This window comes from Drosophila kikkawai, chromosome X (genome assembly GCF_030179895.1).
Source record: "Drosophila kikkawai strain 14028-0561.14 chromosome X, DkikHiC1v2, whole genome shotgun sequence".
NCBI classification, from domain to species: Eukaryota; Metazoa; Arthropoda; class Insecta; order Diptera; family Drosophilidae; genus Drosophila; species Drosophila kikkawai.
Window position 1 is genome coordinate 30558479 of NC_091733.1, and position 21819 is coordinate 30580297.

A 21819-nucleotide genomic window follows, 5' to 3' on the forward strand; every position below is an offset into this window, starting at 1 on the left:
AAAAAGAAACAAACATAGATGTAAAAAGCTCTTGGCACACCCTACCCTAAATACCCTACCTACCAAAAAGGAAAATTAAAAAGGAAAACAAAGAGAAAACTAAACGAAAAACAAATCAAATATCGCTGAGAAGAAAAAACCAATAAAAAAATCTGCTAAGAAACGAGAAATTCGATGAAACTTTTCCGACAAATGCATTTAAATGGTAAAAACAAAAAAAGAGAAATATTTAAATGAGATAAAACTCAACAACAAACTCTTGTATTTAACACCTAGTTATGTCCAAAAAGAAAACTCAGATAAATGGTATAAAACCACAGGAAAAACAGAGAACAAAAACACAAAACTCACACAATACCTACGAGACGAGAGCCCGACAAACACATACAAACAGACACACACATACACATACACACGCAAGCATTTTTGTGTAAAAGTTTAAAAAGAAAAACCGAAAATATGAACTAATGAATGAATATGAAATATATTGAAATAAAATCATTTCCAAACTACTTATTTAAAAAAAAAGGAATGCCTTTTATTATGGGGGAAAGGAAGAAAATTAAGGAAATCAGAAGCTAAAAGGTTTGTTTAATAATTAAAAATTAATATAAATTTACTTTAAAAAAAGAATATATACATAAATTTTGTTTCGTAAATTAAAATTAAAACAAATTTAATTAAAAAAATTTTTTTTAATAAATTAAAATTAATAAAAATGTAATTTAAAAAAGATAAGAAAATATCAAGTTAAAAGTTTGTTTATTAAAATAAAAATCTATAAATACACTCATAAAAATATTTTTCTATATTAAAGAAAAATCTCCCTGAAAAAAATCGACCTTAAACTAAGAAAATTCTTCTACAATAAGGAAAAAGTTTTCAAAAATCTAAAGCAGATACCCAAAAATCAAGACAAAACCCATAAATATAATTTTGTAGGATTACTTATTGAATTTGAATTGAATTTATTTTTGTATTTAACTTTATGTATCCAAAAAATTACCATTTAAAATATCGATAAATACCAATTTAAAGAAATCGAATATTTCAGGTCTTCTTAAAAGGAAATATTATTTTATTTCGTGAAGGAGTCATTTCCGACCCCATAAATCATATATATTCTTGATCAGCATTAACAGGCGGATCTTTCTAGCCAAGTCCGGAAGAAAACAAAATTTTAAAATTTTTTTTTAAATTTGATAAGGGGTTACATCATTAAAATTCTTAAAAATGGTCCAAAATTTTGATTTCTTAGAATTTAAAAATTTAAAAGCAGATTTGTTAGCCAAGAAAAAACTAACACAAAACAGCTTTCCGAATTGAATTTTGTGCTTTTTTGGCCAAATTTTGGATTTTTAAAATAATGATAATTTAAATTTTTTTATAAATTAATAAATAATATACTAATTATATGTTATATAATAATAACATATTATAAACAATAATGAAAGTAATATTTAATATTTTCTAAAGAGAATTTAGATGAAAACGCGATAAAATAAACCCCAAATGAACCCTCAGTTCAATGATGAACTTATCAATTTATTTAAATTAAAATTTTTTTGTTTTGAAAATGTTCAATTTTATTTATAAAACGTTTTGCCTACGTAACTTGGGATAATAAAAAATCATATTTATAGAAATCATCATCCAAAATCATTCCTTTTCCAACGCCAAACAAAAAATGAAGGATATCTCAGGACATTTTAATGCCCAACACAGTGCTGGAGTACTCGTAGACCACATAGCTGATGGACACCGCAGGCAGGACCTTGAGAAAGTTGGCCATAATGCCGCGATACAGACCCACCAGACCCTCCTTTCTGACAATCTTCCGGAACTGACCCCGCATTGTCATGGGGATCTGCTTCTGCCGTTGCGCCTCCTCATTGGCAATCGTTTCGGCGTCCTGCGCCTGCAGCCGAGTCCGGACGAGGGCCAACGGGTAGGAGCACAGCTGGCCCAAGGCACTCGATGTGCTGCCACAACCGAGGAGCACCAAAAAGTTAGGCTTCTCGTTGCTCTCATGACTGGCGATATACTGACGCTTCAGAGTCTCGTACAGGGCCAGATCGATGCCGGCATGCGGCAGGATACCCAGGATATTTGGGACAAATCCACGATAAAAACTCCGGGCACCCTCCTGCCTGTAGATCTTGGCCGCAGCATCGGCTATGCCAGTATATTGACCCGTTTTCCTCAATGCCAGACGGGTTTTCAGCACCTCCATGGGATAGATGATGGTCTGAGAGATGCCACCAGCAGCAGCACCGGCATAGAAACGCTCTGCTATGCTCATCTGACGGCCGGCATCCTTGCCTCTTATCAGTTGCTTTATCTGCTCGTAGACTGTAAATTTCAAGGCCGTTTCGGGGGCAATTTTGAGCACATTAATGCCATTGCCACGCCACATGCTCCGTGAACCGCCCTCCTTGAGCATAATCTGCATACATTCGGTGATGCGCATTCTATGGGTTTGCACCTGCAGATACACCTTAATCCTGTCCAGTGGGGCTGTGCAGGTCCTGGAAACGGCACCGGCTAAGCCGCCAGCTAGTAAGTGTCGCCACCACACGCCTGTTTTCAGATTCTCTTCCAGAAAATCATCGGGTATGGGATTCATTTCCGAACCAATGTCCAGGTAGGTAGAGTGTCGCCAAAACTGAATCAAATCCCTGATATCCTTGGACGGAGCCAAGAGCATAAAATCCCGCCACTCGTTAACGCTGATATTCAGGCTTCCGTCCTTGTCAATCCGTGTCAGCAGATTCTTTGCCTCGTCCAGGTCTATGTCCAAACCGAGATCCTTGAAGGCGGCTATCAATTCTTCAACATTCACCTGCCCATCGCCGTTCATGTCCAGTCGCGAGAATTGCAGTACCAGGTTTTTTTCATGCTCACGCACATAGTGCAGGAATTCGGCAAAGCTTAGGCCCAATCCTGTCCCGAAATCCGGTTGTTGTTGCAGGAACCTGGCGGCATAGACACCCGACAGGCCATGGAGATCGTGCAGGGCCGCCGACAGGTCATGGATATCGATGCGGCCGTCACCATCGCGATCCAGTTGCTTGAAGATCCTCTCCAGTCGCTCCTCGTCCTTGACGGGCATCGCTTTGAGAGGCGGCATGACGTTAAAGTTGGCCACCGTGTTGTAGGGCCTGGTAGCCACCAGGCGTCCATGGCCAGAAGCCAGCAGGAGGCAGCTCCTCCACGAGTCCAAGTTGGATTCGGTGGGATGTGGCTGCTCCTGTTTCTGATCCTGCTGCTGACTTTCCACGGGCTGCGTGTTTTCTTCGATTTTCACTCGCTTTCTGAACATTCTCTAAACTCTTTTCCCCCAAGTAGTTGAAGAATAAATGAAGTATATCCTCAAGGTTGCTTTGTTTTATACAAGTTTTTGTTATAAATTATTGTAAAAAATATCAAGAGAGAGCGAGAAATGAATTTTAAGTGAATTTCTCAGAATGAATAATAAATTAACCAGAAAGAGCCTTCTAAATAATAAATTATGAATTCATTACAAGTGGATTTTATTTTTTAAATAAATAAAAAGTGAACCCTAAAAAAAAATCTTCCTAAAACAAAGCGGTGCCAAGTTCCGTAAGATTGTCAGAAAGGAGGGTCTGGTGGGGCATTATGGCCAACTTTCTCAAGGTCCTGCCTGCGGTGTCCATCAGCTATGTGGTTTACGAGTACTCCAGCACTGTGTTGGGCATTAAAATGTCCTGAGATATCCTTCATTTTTTGTTTGGCGTTGGGAAAGGAATGATTTTGGATGATGATTGGTTTAAATATGATTTTTCATTATACCAAGTTACGTAGGCAAAATGTTTTATAAATAAAATTGAGCATTTTCAAATCAAAAAAATAAATTTAAGTAATTTTCTAAGTTCATCAATGAACTAAGGTTTTATTTTGCATTTATTTCACCGAGTTTCAAACGAAATTTTTGGTAAATTTTGCAAAGTTTTACTATACGCGAATTTTGTATAAAATTTACAAAGACAATAACTAGAAGGAATCTCCACAGTGCATCCCGAATAAATACCTGTTCATTGATAAACATTAACAACAATAAATTGCAAATGAACCTCTCACAATGATTTAAAAACAGAGAAACACCCCACCCCTCAAATCCTGAATATAACTAAGCTGTTAAGAATACGTATGAATGCTTTCTTGCAACTTTATGTGTATAGAATAATAGTTTTGGCTTTGACTTACCCGCTGATTTTTCCGATCACTTTTACGGTTTATTCGCCGTAAAAAAACACTCTTTTGCCTTCCATCTATCATCCATGATTCATTCCTTTAAATTCAGAGTTTTTTGTTGTTTTTGCACGATTTTTACAAGAACTTAAACATTTTCAGCTAAGTTATACATTTTCGCTGGTCATCCAGATGGGTTGATATGCACACGCACACGTTACAGGTAATCACGTGAGCACTGACTGAAGCTGCGGAGGCGTAAGCGCATATATTAATAGGTAGCTAGAGGGAGAGAGGTTGATCGAGAGGAAGAGGTTGATTTCACTCTCCCTCTCTCTCTAACACGAACTTTAATCGGAGCAGAGCTGATAATTTCAGAGCAGCGAACACTCACACGCACTAATATGAGAGCGCGCACGCTGAGACCTGAGCTTAGCTTATCAGCTCTGCTCGCAGCTCTGCTCTCGGCTCTGCTCTCAGCTCGGCTACCAGCTCTGCTCTCGGCTCTGCGCTCAGCTCTGCTCACAGCTCTGCTCGCAGCTCCTCTCTAAGCTTCGCTCTCAGCACTGCTTTCAGTGTGCGCCCGGCTAAAGTCTATCTACCTCTCCCTCACTCAACCCACCTCCCACGCACTCTCGATCAACCTCTCTCCCTCTGGCTACCTACCTATATACAAAGGCCTCTCTGCCGCCGCAGCTTCAGTCAGTGCGCGCCTCCCTCTCTCCCCTCGGGCCTCCTCTCGCCCTCACCTGTGACGTGTGCATACCAAACCATCTAGATGACCAGCGAATATAAAATAAAGGAGGAATATAAAATAAAAACTGTAGTTTTATTTATTACTTTAAATAAACAGTATATAAATAAATAAATATATAAAAAATATTTTAAAAATTGTAAATAAGGAAAATCTAATAAAATATTAAACTGAAAAGCAGAAAATTTATTTCAATTTCAATTTTGGTGTGCAAAATGGGAACATTATATTTTTTATATTCCTGCAGGATATTTAAATTTCAGAAGTGTCGTTTCCTTTCTGGTTTTAGTGATGTTTTCCGCCCAAAAGAAAAGCTTTATACTTTTTTTAAAACCTGAAGACGGCTGTCCTTTGGGTTTGTAAAATTGCTACCCCAAGAAGCTTGCCAAAAAGTTGCTATTTAATCAAACAAAAGCTTGCAGCGGCAACGTGTTGCAAGCAATGTTGCTGCTGCTGTTGCTGCTGCGGGGCAACACGCAACATCTGATGGAGCGCAGCAGCCTCAGCGAACGGCATGTCAGTTGGCCCTTGGCGCTCTCTTGGAATCCACGCTGCGGATTCAGAATTCCGGATTCCGGTTTCGGATTTTGGAGCACTGAAACACAGCACGGCAATCGACAACGCATCTCCGGATTCTCGGGAAAAACGGAATCCATTCAGTGCGTTTCGGTTCCAAAGTTGACACTCTCTCTCACGTCTCGCTGCAGCTTTCTTTGCGGGGGAAAAATCAACAAAAGCGGCAATAAAAAAATATACAAAAACCAACAAAAAAAAGCAATCAGCAAACAAAGTTGACAGTTGTGAAAAGGACTCGCTGAAAATGGCTGGAAAATCGGGTGGAAATTGGAGGCTACTATGGCCATTGCTGTTGCTTTGAATTTTCCCCCCGCACAGAAGCTTGTGTTTGTTGTGTTTTTCGCCTGCAATTTTCTTTTCATTTTCCTGCTTTTTTGTTAGTATTTTTAGTGCTTGCGTGCGGATTTTCTTTTATTTTTTTGTTGGTGTCAAAAGTTAAACAATTTCATGTGAGATGTAAGTAGCAGAAAAGCTAAGAGAAAACCTTGAAAATAGTCAAAAAAGAAAGGAAATATAAAGGGAAAATCAATGCGCGTATGCGTGTGCTCCTGTGTTTGTGTGTGTGTGTGTGTGTGTGTGTGTGTGTGTGTGTGAAGAGGAAAATCCATAAGGCGGCGCGTGAAGTGAAACTCAAACTCCGAACTCAAACTCAAACTCAAACTTGTCGTTTGCAAAATATAATTTATAATTTATACAAGAAAAGGAGTAAAATCTAGGAAACTTTGTGTGTGTGTGTGTGCAGTTTTCCTGTATTTTATTGCCTTTTTTTTAATTTTTTGGCAACCGCAAAGTGCCAAAAATCCGTTTATCTGCAATAACAACAAACTAAAAGAAAAACCCACGGCCAGAAGATTTTGTAAACAAGCCAATTCGGCTGCCAAACACGGAAGCGGGGAGCCAACAGCTGATCCGCCCAGCAAAAACGCTACCAAAAAATATATAGTAGCACCCACCCACCCCCACACACACACAGAGAGAAGGAGAGAGAAGAATACGAAGAAGGTGCTGCCAAAAAACTATCTGTCGACACAATGCAGAAAACTTTTCCACACACACAGAGGCAGCACAGTGGTTCGAGTTTGAAGAATGCACTTTTCTTTAGAAAGAAAATCAAAGAAATGGGAAAGAAAACTTGAAAATGAATATAAATACAATTTTCCAGAGGCTCTTCTAAGCATTTATCAAACTTAAAGTCGATTTTTTATATATTTAAAGGGGAAAACTAGTGTCAAAATACTTCAAGTGATTAAAAAGGAATTTAATTAATTTCTTAGATTATATTTTTTTAAATTAACAACAAAGAAATAATTTATTAAATATTATAATCATTTAATAAATGAAGAATACATTTTTAAATATTTATTTATTGATTGGTGTAATTTTTACATATTTATTTTAAATTTCAAACAAAATAATATTAAAACAATTTCTCAGAATATTTATAAAATATATTAATTGATTAAATTAAAAGCGAACATAGTTTTAAAGAAAAATAAATATACCACAAGGTTTTCACTATATTTTAAATTATAAATAAATTAATTTTTAAATTTCTCTAGCATATTTTAAAAATATTTTAAATAATTAATTTATTTAAAACCAATTTTCATAGATAAATAAATATATCTCAAAGTTTTCCAATATTTATTGGTTGCAAAAATTATTAAAATCATTGGTACATTTTTTTTCTTTTAAATTAAAAATTTAAAATTATAAAAATGATAAAAATTAATATTTAAAATATTATAAAATTCGTCAACCTTGGATATTTCCATTTATTCCATTTATTTTGCACAGAAATTAAAGCCACACTGTACTAGAACTTTCAAATTGATTATGTTTCCAATAATCTGTCACCTTTGTACACTCACACACTCTCACACCCACACAAACAGTGCAAGGACACTCAAGGAAACCGTACAGCGACAGCAACAGCAACAGCAAGGAGCAGGATAAGCAGCAGTTGCAGTTGCACCAGCAATATATTTTTGTTGCCAGCGCCAAGTTCAAAATCAACGCCTGACAATGACAACAGTAACAGCAACAGCAGCAGCAGCATGGCGCCCTAGCAGCCCAAAAATAACACCAACATCGACAGCAACATTGCCTGCGGCAGCCATAACAACAACAACAACAACAACAGGATCAACAAGGACACTGGCAGTAGCAACACCAAAACCAACACCAATACCAAAAGCAATAACAATCAATGGGCTCGACACGACATGGCGACGTCAGCTGGCAACACCAACAATGCAACAACATCAACAACAACAATCGCAACAACAACATCAACATAAATTGCTTTGGCAGCTGCAACAACCATTGCATTTGCAATGCCTGATGACGTCGATCCGTCTGCCATCGGACGCAATCAGCCGGTTCTTTTTGGCTATTTGCCTGCTGGGCTGCCTCAGCCCCTATACAGGTAATTAGCAATAGCATTTGTACTTAAACTTTAATATAATATATAAATAAATATATTATAAATATTATTACTCACTTTGAGGGTATTTTCACATAGTTGCTTTTGACTCCGTATTCCATTTGTTCTTCTTATTATTTCCAGTTGCTGTTCATTTAGATGTTTTTTACTCTGTTGTTCATTCTTTTGTTCACTTTGTTCTTTTTTCCATTGTTGACTCTGTTGTTTACGTTTTTAATCACTCTTCTATGGTTACCATAAGTTGGACTCTGTTGTTGAGATATTTATCATATATTTGTACCTTATATGATTGATTGATGATTGATATGACACTCTGTTGTTCACTCTCTTATTCATTCTCTTGTTCATCCTCTTGTTCACTCTCTTGTTCACCTTATGTTTCGTTATTAAAACTCTAAATATCCAAAAATAAGAAAGTAAAGTATTATAAAAAAAAAACCAAAGGGGGCTTGCATACAATTAAAAACCACCCTCCCCAAGAGGGACACCCATGAAGAACACCCATACTCATTTTGATTTGCTCGTTAGCGAAATTTCTCTGTTGGCACCTTAATCGAAGCGAATGACGCGATTATACAGTATAACAATTGCGTCCCGTTGCTTTTTACACAAAGCTTAATTTTGTTGTGCCAACACACACACACACACACACATTGGGAAAACTGTCAGAAGTTTGTCAGTGCCTGCCGTGGCTTTGATATTTCTTTTTCCTATTTCTTCTATTTTTTTTTTCGCCATTTGCATATATCGAAGGTTGCGAACACCGAAAGCCTATACAACCGCACTCCACTTTCAAAGGCGCCGGTGAGTCGGCTATAAATCTGCCTATTACAGTGAAGTCTGTCAATGAAGGGAAAGCTCGAGTTTGAAAATAATGAAATTACTCTAAGAAATAACAAGGAAAATCAATTTATTTATATTATTTTAAATATATTTTTATTTTTTATGGAGAAATATTTAAAATTGTTAGCGAGTGCTGTCTGTACCTGCCTCACCTGCCCGGTGCTCAATCAAATTTGATGATTCTGTTTTCCTTTTATGTGCCAGCCAGAGTCGAGCCATAAACAATTGCCAGTAGAATGAGAAAAAGTCTTGAGATTTTCAACAAAAGAAAATCAAGAAAAGGGGTAAAAGATGCACTTTACAAAATAAAATTTTTAAATTATAAAATAAAAATAATAAAATTCTTTAAAAAAAATCTTTTTTTAGCCAAAAGTGACTTTAAAATTCCAGAATAAAAATTAAAAAAAAAAGCTTGAAGCTGAACTTTACAAAATAAATTTCTCAAAAGAAGTTATTATAATTATTTAAACCTAAAAGTGACTTAAAAATTTTAATTTTAATAATTAAATACAACAAAAAATTAGAAAACTAATTTAATTAAGGGAATTTCATATATATATTTTAAAATATATATATTATATAAATTTTAAATATATATATATATATTTTTAGATATTACAAATAAAATTTTTGGTAATTTCTATTGAGCCTTTTAGTGTTTGTTAGGATCCAACCTTGACTTTGCACAACATGCAATGTTCACTACCGCGGAAAGCCCTGTTTCCCCCCTTTTTTCCCATTTTCCTCTATTTCCCCTATTTCTTTCCCCAAACCCTCGGGCTTGTTACACAAAATTTGAATGTTAGAAACAAGAATTGTGGAAGAATGGAGGTAGATTGAAACAAACTGGAACATGTGGCAAACGCTGCTCAAGGGCCCAAGGAGATGGAGATGTGTATAGAAATATATATACATATATATATGTACATGTATATATTGAGCTATTCGAATGATTTGGCTTTCCATCAATCTTGGGGCATTCTGTAGCATACTTGAGGGCGCTTGAGGCTAATTAATTGCCTGCTGCAGTGATGGACAGTGAAGCTTCCTGAATAGGTACCAGCATTATTTATTTATTTATTTATTAGTTAAATTTTTTAAAATTAAAATTCAAATGAAAATTATTATTTAAATTTTAAATTAAATTAAATTTCTGGCTACCTTTTTTTGGGTATTTTTCTGTATCTAGGTACAGTCTCATTGTTAGGTACATTATAAAAAACATTTTAAAATATTTAAAATCAACAAACTTGTTCTAAGAAAACAAAAACCAAGAATCAAATTGAATAGGACTTAAAAAGCCTTAACAAGAATGGTCAAGGCTTTAAATCCTTGTACCTAAAGGTACTTATATGCATATTCCCTAAATGTATGCTCTTTCTAAATAAAACATATTTTTACATATTTAAAACCTGTTTGGTTTTTCATGTACACAACTCTATTGGTCAGTATTTGTATCCCCAAAAGCAAAACAATTGAGTATCTTGGCTTTTCTTGTACCCTCTGACCGCATTAGCTTACATAAAGTACCCCCGTCGATCGATGAAAAGCGTTGCGTTACAGCTAATTACATTTTCTTTTACAATTACATTTACATTTCCCTACTTCAGTTGTTGTGTGTGTGTGTTTCGATAACGATAACCGGTATATAATGATGATGAAGATTGAGGTGGCGGTGATGGCGATGGTGCAATCAATCGAAGCTCAAGTGGCCACAAACACTGAAGAGCCCAAGAAGAGCCCTGTGATTATGGCCAACAGCGATGCAATCGAGCCATCATCATCATCATCATCATCATCATCAGCCACTGGACAATCTATCGGGGCCTGCAAGGACCAGAGAGTCAGGGCCAGTCATGCCTGATGATGGGGCTCTCGAATTCCCCTAGAGAAGCACTCATTATCGTATAAAATATGAATTAAATTCAAACTGAGAGGCCGCCCTCATTTATGGAAAATCAATTTTTAATTTTGGGAATACACGAAACCTAAAAGTAGTTGAGTGAATTACAAATGAAATGGGAAAATAATGCGGATAATTGTTTATGAAGGTCATTAAATAATATAATAATAATAATTGTACAATTTTTAAATTAAAGATATTTAATTATATAAATAATAAAATTTATGAATTAAAGAAGAGAGAGAGAACCTAAAACAGGCTCAGGATATTCTTTTCTTTATTCATTGGGGCATTTATATGTTCATTCTCCTGTTCATTTTATTGTTCATTCAGTTGTTCATTTCGTTAAACACTCTGCGTTTCTTTATTGACACTCTAAATAAGCCAAAATAAACAAAGAAACATTATTTAAAACTAGTTTTCTAAGGAATTTAATAAGACCAATAAACCTACAATAAATATTATTAAAAAAATCCTAAACCGTAAACAAAATAAATTTAAGAATAGTTGAAAGCATTTGAACAAACTCTAAAAAATATTATTAAAAAAAAAAAACCCCAATTAAATTATAAACAAAATAAATAAAAGAAGAGTTACAAAGACACTTCCCCTTGTTCCTCTCCACACACGTTCTGTGAGTTTTAAACAAGCTTCCCTGGCTTACCACTTGTCCCATTACGCATACGACACGTTGACAGGCAAAAGACAAGAGACAAAAAGCACACTTAAAGCGTACACATTACATCAGGGGGGGAAAAAAGGGTGGCGCACTACGACGTGACCGGGCTAATTACATTGCACCATGGCATTCAAAATGGTTTTATAATCTTTGCTTCCGTTGGCAATTCGCCGCCAAAACAAATGTCCACAAAATGTTTCAGCCTCACGAGCCAGGCCAAGCCAGCCATTCCTGGCTTCCTTCTTACCCATTTTCCCCCCGCACTTGGCAAAGTCTCATTAGTGATGGCCAATACACAAGGAAGCTCAAGTGCACAGTGAAAAATAAGGGGAAGAAATTGGTTTATATAAAAAATAAAAGAAATAAAAATTTTTTAATAAAAATTAATAATAACAATAATAAAATTATAAAAAAAAGAAAATAAAGCAAATGAAAAGGATATTAAAAAAATAAAAAATAAATATTAATATAAAAAAAAAATTTGTTTAATAATAAAAAAAATATTAAAATAATAAAAAAAAAAATATTAAAATAATAAAAAAAAAATATTTAAATAATAAAAAAAATATTTAAATAATAAAAAAAAATAATATAAAGAAATAAATAAAAATTACAAAAAAAAAAAATAAGAGAGCGAAAAAGTTGATTAAATTATTTTTTAAAATTAAACGAAAATATCGTAAATTTAAATTTAAGGAACTTTTAAATAGTAACAAATAAGTATTTTTTTAAACAAAGTATTCAATAAATTTTAAATATTTAAAATCAAATTTAATATTTTTTAAATAATTTTTAAATATTTTATAAATTCCTTTGACAACTTTGATATACAAATTTTTTGCTCTCTGCCCCGGTAGAGTGGCGAATGAGAGCCACAAAGCAGGCTAGAAAAGTGGAAAACTTGATGGCTGCACTCACTCAACGATGCCACCAGTGACCCTGCCACTTTTCCACTTTTCGAAAGCCCCACCGCCACCCGCTTTTCTTGGGTTTTCCTCGCCGCTTAAGCATTTATGAACTGCTGTGTGTTCGAAACAAGGCTGCAACACTGGCAAGTGCATTTGATTTAATTTTCCTTCCTTTTTTTTACCCATTCGCTCTCTTCCTTTTTTTTTCGAGTGAGTGGAAATTCTGTTTAGCATTCTCCACGTCAAGTGGCAGCCCAGCCCGTTGACATTGAAAGTAAACTTGCCGCAGAAAATTGATTGGGGTCCAGCCAGGAAAATACCTTAAAAGCTTTTTAATGTCGCTCTATAAATATTCAAATGCTGCGATTTTAAATCAATTTTGGCCGAGACAATCAATATTACATTTAGCTAAATGAATAGAATATTTATTTTTGACCAAAAATAAAAATATACAAAAATGTCATGAAACCTAAAATAATCTATGCCAACTATTTCCCCCAGACTTGAAATAGAAAATCAAATAAAACAAAATAAAATGTGACATGAATTGCAATCGTAAACTAAACGTATAGAAAACAAAGTGTTATTGACATAAAAACAAGCAAACAAATAATATATATATATATGTAGTATATATATGTAGTATATATATGTAGTATATATATGTAGTATATATATGTAGTATATATATAAATTGAGGACAAACAAGATGCAATCGGTCGGAAAATCATATAAATTAAAGCCAATTGAGAAAAGCAATAGAAAATAAATTGCAATAAATTAGAAAAAAATATCCTATAAATAAACAAACAAAATCCAAAAATAATTGGAATAAATATTAAAAAATCCTAAAAACAAAAAAAAAAAAATTAATAAATTGTCATAAAAATATAAAAATAAATATTTGAAAAACTCTAATTAAATAAAATGCTAATAGAAAATTAGTTGCAAACAAAAAATTTCTATTCATAAAAAAACTATCTATAAAAAAATTCTATAAATAAAAGAAAAATTCTATGAATAAAAAAAATTCTATAAATTTTAAACAAAAATAATAAATGATATTTGGAAAACTCTAATTAATAAAAACTTTAATAGAAAATAAACTGGAATAAATTAGAAAAACAAAATTATATTATGCATAAAAAAATTGCTATAAATTGTAAATAAAAATTAAAAAAAATATTTTTAAAACTCTAATTAAATAAAACTCTAATTTTAATAAATTACAAACAAAAAAATACTATAAATTTGCAATTAAAATATTAAAAAAAAAAAACATTTAAAACTCCAATTAAATAAAAGTTGAAATATAATAATTCTAAAATTATTTCCCTTACTAAAAATTGACTGCATAAAGCACAATTTCCTCCCAAAAAAAAAAAATTGATTTTTTTTTCCGCGAGAATAGAACAAAGGACGCATTTTGGTTGAATTCTTTCCACTCGAGCAGGATGCCTTCTCTCGAGGTGAAAGGAAGAGGAATGTCAACAACAAAAAGCTATTTATAAGTAAGCCGCGACCCTGGGCAGCACACCCTGGATATACCCAAAGCCCCCCGGAAAATCTGCACCGGGTCAGGTGGAAATGAGAAAAATATAGCAATGGCAGGCGGGCATTAAAAAGTAATAAACATAATTGTAAAATAATGCGGCCGCTGGCTTTAGCAGGCGCATTTCTGCCATTAAATGCAGTTTGGTCAGTGCATGCACTGGAAAAAAAAAATACTACATCAATATTTTCGATATCAATGTTACCGTTGCGATATATGTGCGATAAATCAATCAAATAATAATTTTCGATAACAATGATATTTAAATATTAAAAAATTATTATAAAATATGAAATATTTAATTGTTATTAATATTAAAATATATTATAAAAATTATTAATCTATATAAAAAATGTTATAAGTCAAAGTTTAAAATATTTTCGATATAATATCGAGCTTGATATTTTTGTAAATATTTTATGTATGACTTTTTTTTCTGGAAATGTAATTTTTTATATCCAAAAATTTAATTTTTATAATTCCAAAAATTATTTCAAGTTTATACCCAAAAATCTTCCTGCAGATCAAAATCAAAAGACCATACTCCAGAGTATCGAATATTTTTGGGCATTTTGGTGTTTAATTTAGTCATTTTTTCCCCCAGTGTGCATTACTCACCGAGAAGGGCGAAGGTTAACATGAAAGGCGTACCGATGGGCGGTGGCAAGTGGGCGGTGGCCTGCTAAACTTTGACCCAGGACACAGCTAAATTGTTTGGACGACAGCTGGCGCACGAAAGTTGAACGCTGGCTTTTAATTATTCAGCGATCTTAAGAAGAAGAACCTGCCACTGCAGAAAAGGACCAAGGGAATGGGCGGGGAGAGAGACAGGTGGGGGGAGGTAGGAAAAACCGGCACCAGATAAAGGAGAAAAAGCACGTGCACGTGCTTCTGTATGAGTGTGTGTGTGTGTGTCAGAGTGTGCGGGGTAAAAAGAACACGTTGCAAGGCAAACAAACAATGTGAACAAACAACTGCAGCATCAAAAATTACAAAAAGCAAAAAATCCTACCCGATTTCCCAGTAGCTTCTCCCCTCCCCTTCTCTTTCTCCTACGAAAGTGAAAGCGGTGCCAAAGGGAAAACGAACAAAGTAGGTGGAAAACAAGCAAAAGAAAGAAAAACTTGACAGCGCCACTGAACTGTACCCTAAAATTCAGAAGTAGTTGATCTTCTTGTAAGATTTTATAATATTTATTGTTTTTTATTTTTTATTTTTAATTTTTGTATTTATTATTTTATTTTATTTTTTTAAAGTTATTTTAATTTTCTTTTCTGTATTTCCTTTCGATTGCTTTTACATTTAGTTTCAACCGCAAAAATCAGAAACGCAAAGCCTAACACGAAAGAGCCAGGGCGGTAATAAAGAATTGAGAGCGAAAGAAGAGAGAGAGCACAGCAAATGATATTTGTATATGTGTGAACCGTAACACAAATACAAATATCATTTGCTCTGCTCTACGTGTGCCAAATAACGGTGCATAAGAAAATGGGCAAATAGGATAAAAACGGAGAGAGAAACAAAAAAAGAAACCAAATACTCAAGAAAATGGAATGTATGATCTTTACTCACTCTGTATTTTGTAATCTGTATTTTCGCCACTCAAAACCGGCAGACAAAAACTACGCAGAGCGTAGATTTTTCCGGTTTTCACTCGGATTTTCGAGCGAAAAAGAGTAAGCGATCCCTCCGGAGGGCTAGTTTTTCCGACGGGACGACATTTTCCCGTTTTTCCAAACGATTTTCACCGTTTTTTCCGCGTTTCCATCGGAGCCGCGTGTTTTTCGACCGATCGAAGTGAGTTGCGCATGCGAAATGGAGAGAGAGAATGGCGGAATTCTGGAAGATGGCGAAATACATGGGAAGCTGTGAGCGAAGAGAGAGAGAGAGAGAGTTGACACTCTCATTGAGCTTGCGGCCGATATTGGAAGGGCCAACGAAGGAATGGCGTCCTCTTGTAATCAGAAGTTAATTCTACCAATTTCTACCTTCCGCTTTATATTCATTATTAATTGTGGCTGAGTTTCGATTGAAACAGGCAAAAAATTAAATATTTTCCTTTTTATTATTTATTTTTATATATTTTTTGTATTTATTGTTTGTATTCTTTTTTGCTAGTACCAAGCTTATTCAAAATTTCTCCCCTAGGATTCCCAAAATGTTCTCTCATTCCCCTCAAAAAAAGCATATTACTTTGCCTCGAGGCCACACTTCTTTTTCCTGCGTGTAGCACGCGACCCATTAAAGCTCACCCCAAGACCGCATCCGTATTTCGTGGCCGCGTCCGTACTCGTGTCGCGGTGTCCATGTCCGTATCCGTGCTCGGAAGTGTCTTACAACCGAGGTTTGAGTTCGAGTTTGAGCTCTAGTTTGAGTTCTAGTCTAGGTTCGAGTTCGAAGCTTAGGCCAGAGCCTACGTCACTTGCAACCCAAGTGTGCTTTTTCGAGTCAATGAGTGTCCGTGTCCCGTCGTCCCGGTGGTCTCCGGCGGAAAGCCAAAGTTGGGCAAGAGCATGAGACCGAAACCGAAACCCCCTCCTGACCCCATCCATCATGATGGCTCTGGCAGCTGGCTCTCTGTCTGTCCTCGCACGTGTCCCGCCTGTCATGGAGTCGCCTCCTTGGGAAATTACATTTCTAGCATTTCCCTAGCACTCTCTGCCACAGTATTTAGTTTATTATTTATGCAAGAGTCATATGTTAACATATCACATTTACCATTTATAATGGTATTCATTCATTCATTAAGTATTTAGAATATAATAATAATATTGCCTTGAGTGATATAACCGATCGATTAGCGAGTTAGAACCGCCTCAAGTCGCAAAATCTGTATTATCTCTGGCTTTCCAGAGTGATCCCGCGGGTGAATGAAATTGATAGTCGCTGAACCCTGGGGTTCAGGCGGCGGATTAGCCGGATTAAAGTAGAGCATAGTCTCAAAATTACACTGTCTATATATATAAATTATTATAAATATATTTATATATATATTTTTTTTTTTAATAAAATAAAATGTACTATAATTTTTTTTTTGCTAGCTGCTTTGGAGGAGGACTGCGTTGACTTTCAGGGCAACAAGGTGAACCATGGAATGCTGTATGTACCAGGGCCCGGTGTCTGCAGCCTGTGCGTTTGCTATCACTCCGAGCCACTCTGGTGCAAGGCCATTTACTGTGATCCGCCCTATGTGAGTTACTATATCGTATAATATTCAAACAAAAATTAGAAAAAAAAAAAACAATCCCTAGAAATCAAGTTAATATCAAAAATTTTGAAACCAAAGCCACAAAACTATTTTGCAAGTAGAAAAAACCTAAACATCGTTATTTTTGGTGAGAATTAGTTGGGAATTTTAATTAAAAATTACTTGAATACTAATTTAAAGCTAAAATTTACCACTATTACTAGTAATGAAGTGATTCCCAGCAAAAATTCCCTCCTTAGTCTAGCAATTCCTGAATTTTTTGCTAGAATTCTCAACTAGTTCTAGAAGTAAAGTGAGCTTTTGCTGTAATGCCCAACTGATTTCAGCATTAAAGTAATTTTCACATCAAATTTTTAACTGCTTCCATTATACTAGTAATTTTTAGGTAGAATTTTCAACTGATTTCAACATTAAAGTCATTTTCAATTAGAATTCTCAACTGATTCAAGCTTATATAATTTTTTTAAATATATTACTAAATTTAAAACAATCCCAATTTAGTTTCAATTTTCCTATTTCCTATTTTTAATTAGAATTCTCAACTGATTCAAGCTTATATATTTTTATACCCTTGCAGGGTATTATAATTTCAGTCAGAAGTTTGCAACGCAGTGAAGGAGACGTTTCCGACCCTATAAAGTATATATATTCTTGATCAGCATCAACAGCCGAGTCGATCTAGCCATGTCCGTCTGTCCGTCTGTCCGTCTGTCCATCTGTCCGTCTGTCCGTCTGTCCGTCTGTCCGTCTGTCTGTTTCTACGCAAACTAGTCCCTCAGTTTTAACGCTATCTGAATGAAACTTTGCATATAGTCTTCTATATGCTCTCACTGCTATATATGTCGGAACGGGCCGGATCGGACGACTATATCATATAGCTGCCATACAAATGTTCGATATATTTGTAGAAAAAAAATTATAACTTTGCTGTTTTTCAACATTTTTGCACCATTTTTTATATATGGCCATTTTTTATTATTTCAGAATTTTGGTAAAAATTTTATGAAAATCGGTCGACTATATGATATAGCTGCCATAGGAACGGTCGAGAAAAAAATAGAAAAAAAATTATAGTTTCGTTGTTTTTCAACGTATGTTTATCTACTCTGAGATATAAGCTTTTTTTATTATTCTAGAATTATGGTATAAATTTTATAAAAATCGGACAACTATATCATATAGCTGCCATATAAACCGATCGGTAGATGTAGAGAAAATGTAAAACTGGGAATGTAAAACTGTAACTTTCAAACTGTAAACATAATAAGTATAAGTAAAATGTAATGAAACTCTGTTTTGTGAGTGTTTTCAGAATTTAAATCTATAATATAAACATCGAAACCAATCTGCAAGGGTATACAAACTTCGGCGTGCCGAAGTTAGCTTCCTTTCTTGTTTTTAAATATATTACTAAATTTAAAACAATATTTTCAACCCCCATTTAGTTTTGCAAAAACTTTCGGGTTGGCGAACGTTGCTGCGAGTTCGAGTGCCTGGATCCACCCGGCGAGGACAAGCTGTACCAGGTAACCTCCAAAAAATATCACAAAAAAAAAGCCAACTCAAAACTCATCTTTATTCTTATCCCAGGAACGAATGCGAAAACGTGCCGAGATCTTGGCTGGAAACAGCACCGCCTCGAATGTACGCCTCGCCCCAATAGCCATGTCCACCATAATGCTGGGCTTTCTGGGCAACAGCTTCCTGAATTTATAACTTGAAGTGAAATAGCCAGAGCTGGATGGAGCCAACCGATCCCTATAATTTTGTTACTTGTTGCTGTCTCTCTCTTTCTCTCTATCTCTATCTATCTATCTATCTTTATCTCAGCGAGATTATGAATACAGTGTGCACTAACCAAGTGGCATAGGTTTTCACGAAATATCCCCAGACTTATATAGGTACAATAATAATTTCATTTACCACAAACCCGACAGCCCTCAAATCAGAATCGTTGGATATATATAAAAATATATATATATAGCAGATATATGGCGTATATATACAGAGAAACCATAGTAAACTCATCAAGCGAACGGATAAGACAGTCTCTAGCTCCTAAGACTCTATAGTAACAAGATGAATATATATAAAAAGGGAGATATATAGAGAAGATATATATATAAAGAGAAGATATATATATAAAGAGAAGCTATATATATAAAGAATATATATATATATATATATAAAATATATATAAAGAAGCTATGTATATCGATGTAAGAATATTGTACACGAGAGCCTTTAGCTCTGTTGGATCAAACAAATTGTTGATTAGTGTTTAGCTAACTGGAATGAAGAAAGGTTTTAGTTTTGATTTATATATATATTTTTCAATCGAAAATCATGCTGCTCCTAGTAAAAGTTACTTTTTGTTTTCACCAAAAAGAAACAAAAATTAAAAGCAAAAAAAAAAAAACCTAGATTAAAACCTTGGGAAAATACACTGCAGTAAATTACACATATCTTGGCAAAACATTTTTTCAAAAAAAAAAAAAAAAGTAAAAGCAAACTATTCTAAAAAAAACATGAATCATTATTATCTCTTGCATTGGTGCTAATTTTATTGTAGGCTAAAAAAGCAAAGACATTGCACATTCACAAACACCTCAATCCATTTGAATCAAATTCTATATAGTATATATCAAAGTAGGTTATCGTTATCGAGAAAGGAATATGTAACGAGTAACGAGTAAAGAGTTACAAGTAGCGAGTAACGTTTAAGTGAAAACCTATGTTTCGTATAAGAAATTTTGCCCAAGGTAAAACCTAAGCCCCTTTAAAAATCTAATAATAATTATAATAATAGCCGATAGGTTCTACTTTTCGATATAAAAATAAAAACAAAAATCGATTGCATAATCAGCTGAGAAAAAGCTTTGTAGACACGTATGAGAACGTGGTAGGAAAAACAAAAAACCCTTCAAGAAACTAGTTATATAGATCTCTCTCGTTTCAAACTTTAGGCTAAAGACTAATAAAGACTCTGAAGCCATCTCCGTCTCTCTTTCTATATAAAAATAGCAAATCCAAGCCCAATGATTGTAGCAATTAATTCTAGATATATATATAAAATATAGAGCAGGACCAGCAACAACCAAAACTTAAATAGAAAACAACTCAAATCGATCGTTGGTCGACATTTTTCACTTGATAGCACATCAAAAACTAATAAGAAATATATATATATAATATATATATATATAAAAAAGTGGGAAAAAATCCAAGAAATATGAGGAGTACGGCTGTGAAATTATGTTTGCTTTAAACACGCAACTGTAAATAATAAAAATGACGATAAGTAAACAAAAAAAGAAAAAATCGAAATTAAATCGATAACTATTCAAATTCCAGCAGAGAAAGCGAAAAGCAAAGTTAAAGCTCAGAGGAGGAAAATAAACTAATTAACTGAATGTACAATTCAAATATGCCACAACATCTGACCAATTATGACCCATAAACAGAAAAGCTATATATACATACATACATCCAATCCAAGTAACTGATAAGACAAATGACAAATTTTAATTAAACAAAGAGAAGAATCGATAATTATCGATCACTGATAATCGGCAGATTCGAAGCGCGCTTAAACAAATTTTTAAAAAACATAGACTCAAACTAAACAAATGCAAATTGGCTTTAACTAAGAACTAATAACGAACGAATCACTTGAATATAATAAATATATTATCTAAAAAAAAATATATATATATATATAGACAGAGGTTTTTTTATTTTTTTTCCCCCTGATCGACCTTAGTTTTAGATAGCAGTGTTGTAAAACAACCGAAAGAGAAAAAAACTTCTTCCTAAGCTTAAGCGCTTAAGATCCTCGAAAAAAATATACGTTTTTTTGTTTACCTAGGAATATAAAGCCCCTTGACTCGAGTTTCTTTTAAAATATTTTGGATGTAAAAAATATATTTAAAAAATAACAGTGTTCTTCTAACACTTTTTCATACTGCAAATAATTATAAAAAAATCCTTCTTAGCTTCTCCAAGACCTTGAATATGAAAGAGATGGAGAATACACTTGACTAACAAAGTCAAGGGGCTTTATATACCTCTGGCAAATGTTTCTACTTTATTATTAAACTTATATATAAATTCTTATATAGAACAGGTAATATTTTAAATTTCCTAACACAAAAAAAAAACAAAACAAAACAAAATCAGAATCCAAAAATTGTAAAACAAAAGCTATTAACAAAACTTGAAAACTTTTCAATGTAATCCCAAAACAAAAAAGAAAGCAAAGAAAGAATGTTATAACAAAAAGTTAATAAATCATTAACCATAAACAAAAATGTAACATGAAAATGTTTAACAATAATTTAGCAAAAGAGGACGCAAATCTAAAATCATGTAATATGCATATACTTTATAATAATACTACTAATAATAATAATAATTCTAAATACCAGAAAAATTTTAACAGAAATATACAAATATTTTCACAATAGCTTAAACCATATTGTTTGTATTGTTTTATAGTGATTTTTTAATTATATTTTAAGCTGGAAATTTTTAATGGTAATTGTGACTTCCCAGGTAACATTTTTGCCATTCGCCACGAATGGGTACTGAAAGTATCATAACAATATTTATTTTATATTTATATTTATTTACTTTATTGTCATGCTTTTAAAAATTAAAAATAAAAATATTTTAAAATATTTAAAAAAATATATTAAAATATTAGAAAAAAAATAAAAATATAAGAAAAAAATATTAA

At 33.7% G+C, this 21819-nt stretch overlaps 2 protein-coding genes across 3 annotated transcripts; one reads left to right on the forward strand and one right to left on the reverse strand.

Annotated features, from left to right (window-relative positions):
* Positions 1–1608: 1608 nt before the first annotated feature.
* Positions 1609–3362, reverse strand: LOC108080542 (mitochondrial adenyl nucleotide antiporter SLC25A24-B-like). Its single transcript, XM_017175345.3, has one exon. The coding sequence runs from the start codon at positions 3320–3322 to the stop codon at positions 1700–1702; it is 1623 nt and encodes a 540-aa protein (XP_017030834.1). The 5' UTR covers positions 3323–3362; the 3' UTR covers positions 1609–1699.
* Positions 3363–5493: 2131 nt separating this feature from the next.
* On the forward strand, positions 5494–21546 carry LOC108080543 (uncharacterized). Of its 2 annotated transcripts, XM_017175346.3 has the most exons (6): positions 5496–5625; positions 5924–5998; positions 7438–7970; positions 16915–17063; positions 18527–18607; positions 18672–21546. In XM_017175346.3, the coding sequence occupies exons 3-6, from the start codon at positions 7568–7570 to the stop codon at positions 18795–18797; spliced, it is 759 nt and encodes a 252-aa protein (XP_017030835.1). In that variant the 5' UTR covers positions 5496–5625; positions 5924–5998; positions 7438–7567; the 3' UTR covers positions 18798–21546. The 2 variants fall into 2 exon arrangements, with proteins under 2 accessions (XP_017030836.1, XP_017030835.1); XM_017175347.3 differs by lacking the exon at positions 5924–5998 and having other exon boundaries at positions 5494–5625.
* The last annotated feature ends 273 nt before the right edge of the window (positions 21547–21819 follow it).

What these genes read in the sequence shown, in the direction of transcription:
- LOC108080542 (XM_017175345.3), bottom strand. Translation starts at nt 3,322, where the DNA reads ATGTTCAGAAAGCGAGTGAAAATCGAAGAAAACACGCAGCCCGTGGAA.
- LOC108080543 (XM_017175347.3), top strand. Translation starts at nt 7,568, where the DNA reads ATGACAACAGTAACAGCAACAGCAGCAGCAGCATGGCGCCCTAGCAGC. An exon ending in CTGCCTCAGCCCCTATACAG is followed by an intron (nt 7,971 to 16,914) that starts GTAATTAGCAAT and finishes TTTTTTTGCTAG; the next exon opens with CTGCTTTGGAGGAGGACTGC. An exon ending in GCGAGGACAAGCTGTACCAG is followed by an intron (nt 18,608 to 18,671) that starts GTAACCTCCAAA and finishes TTCTTATCCCAG; the next exon opens with GAACGAATGCGAAAACGTGC.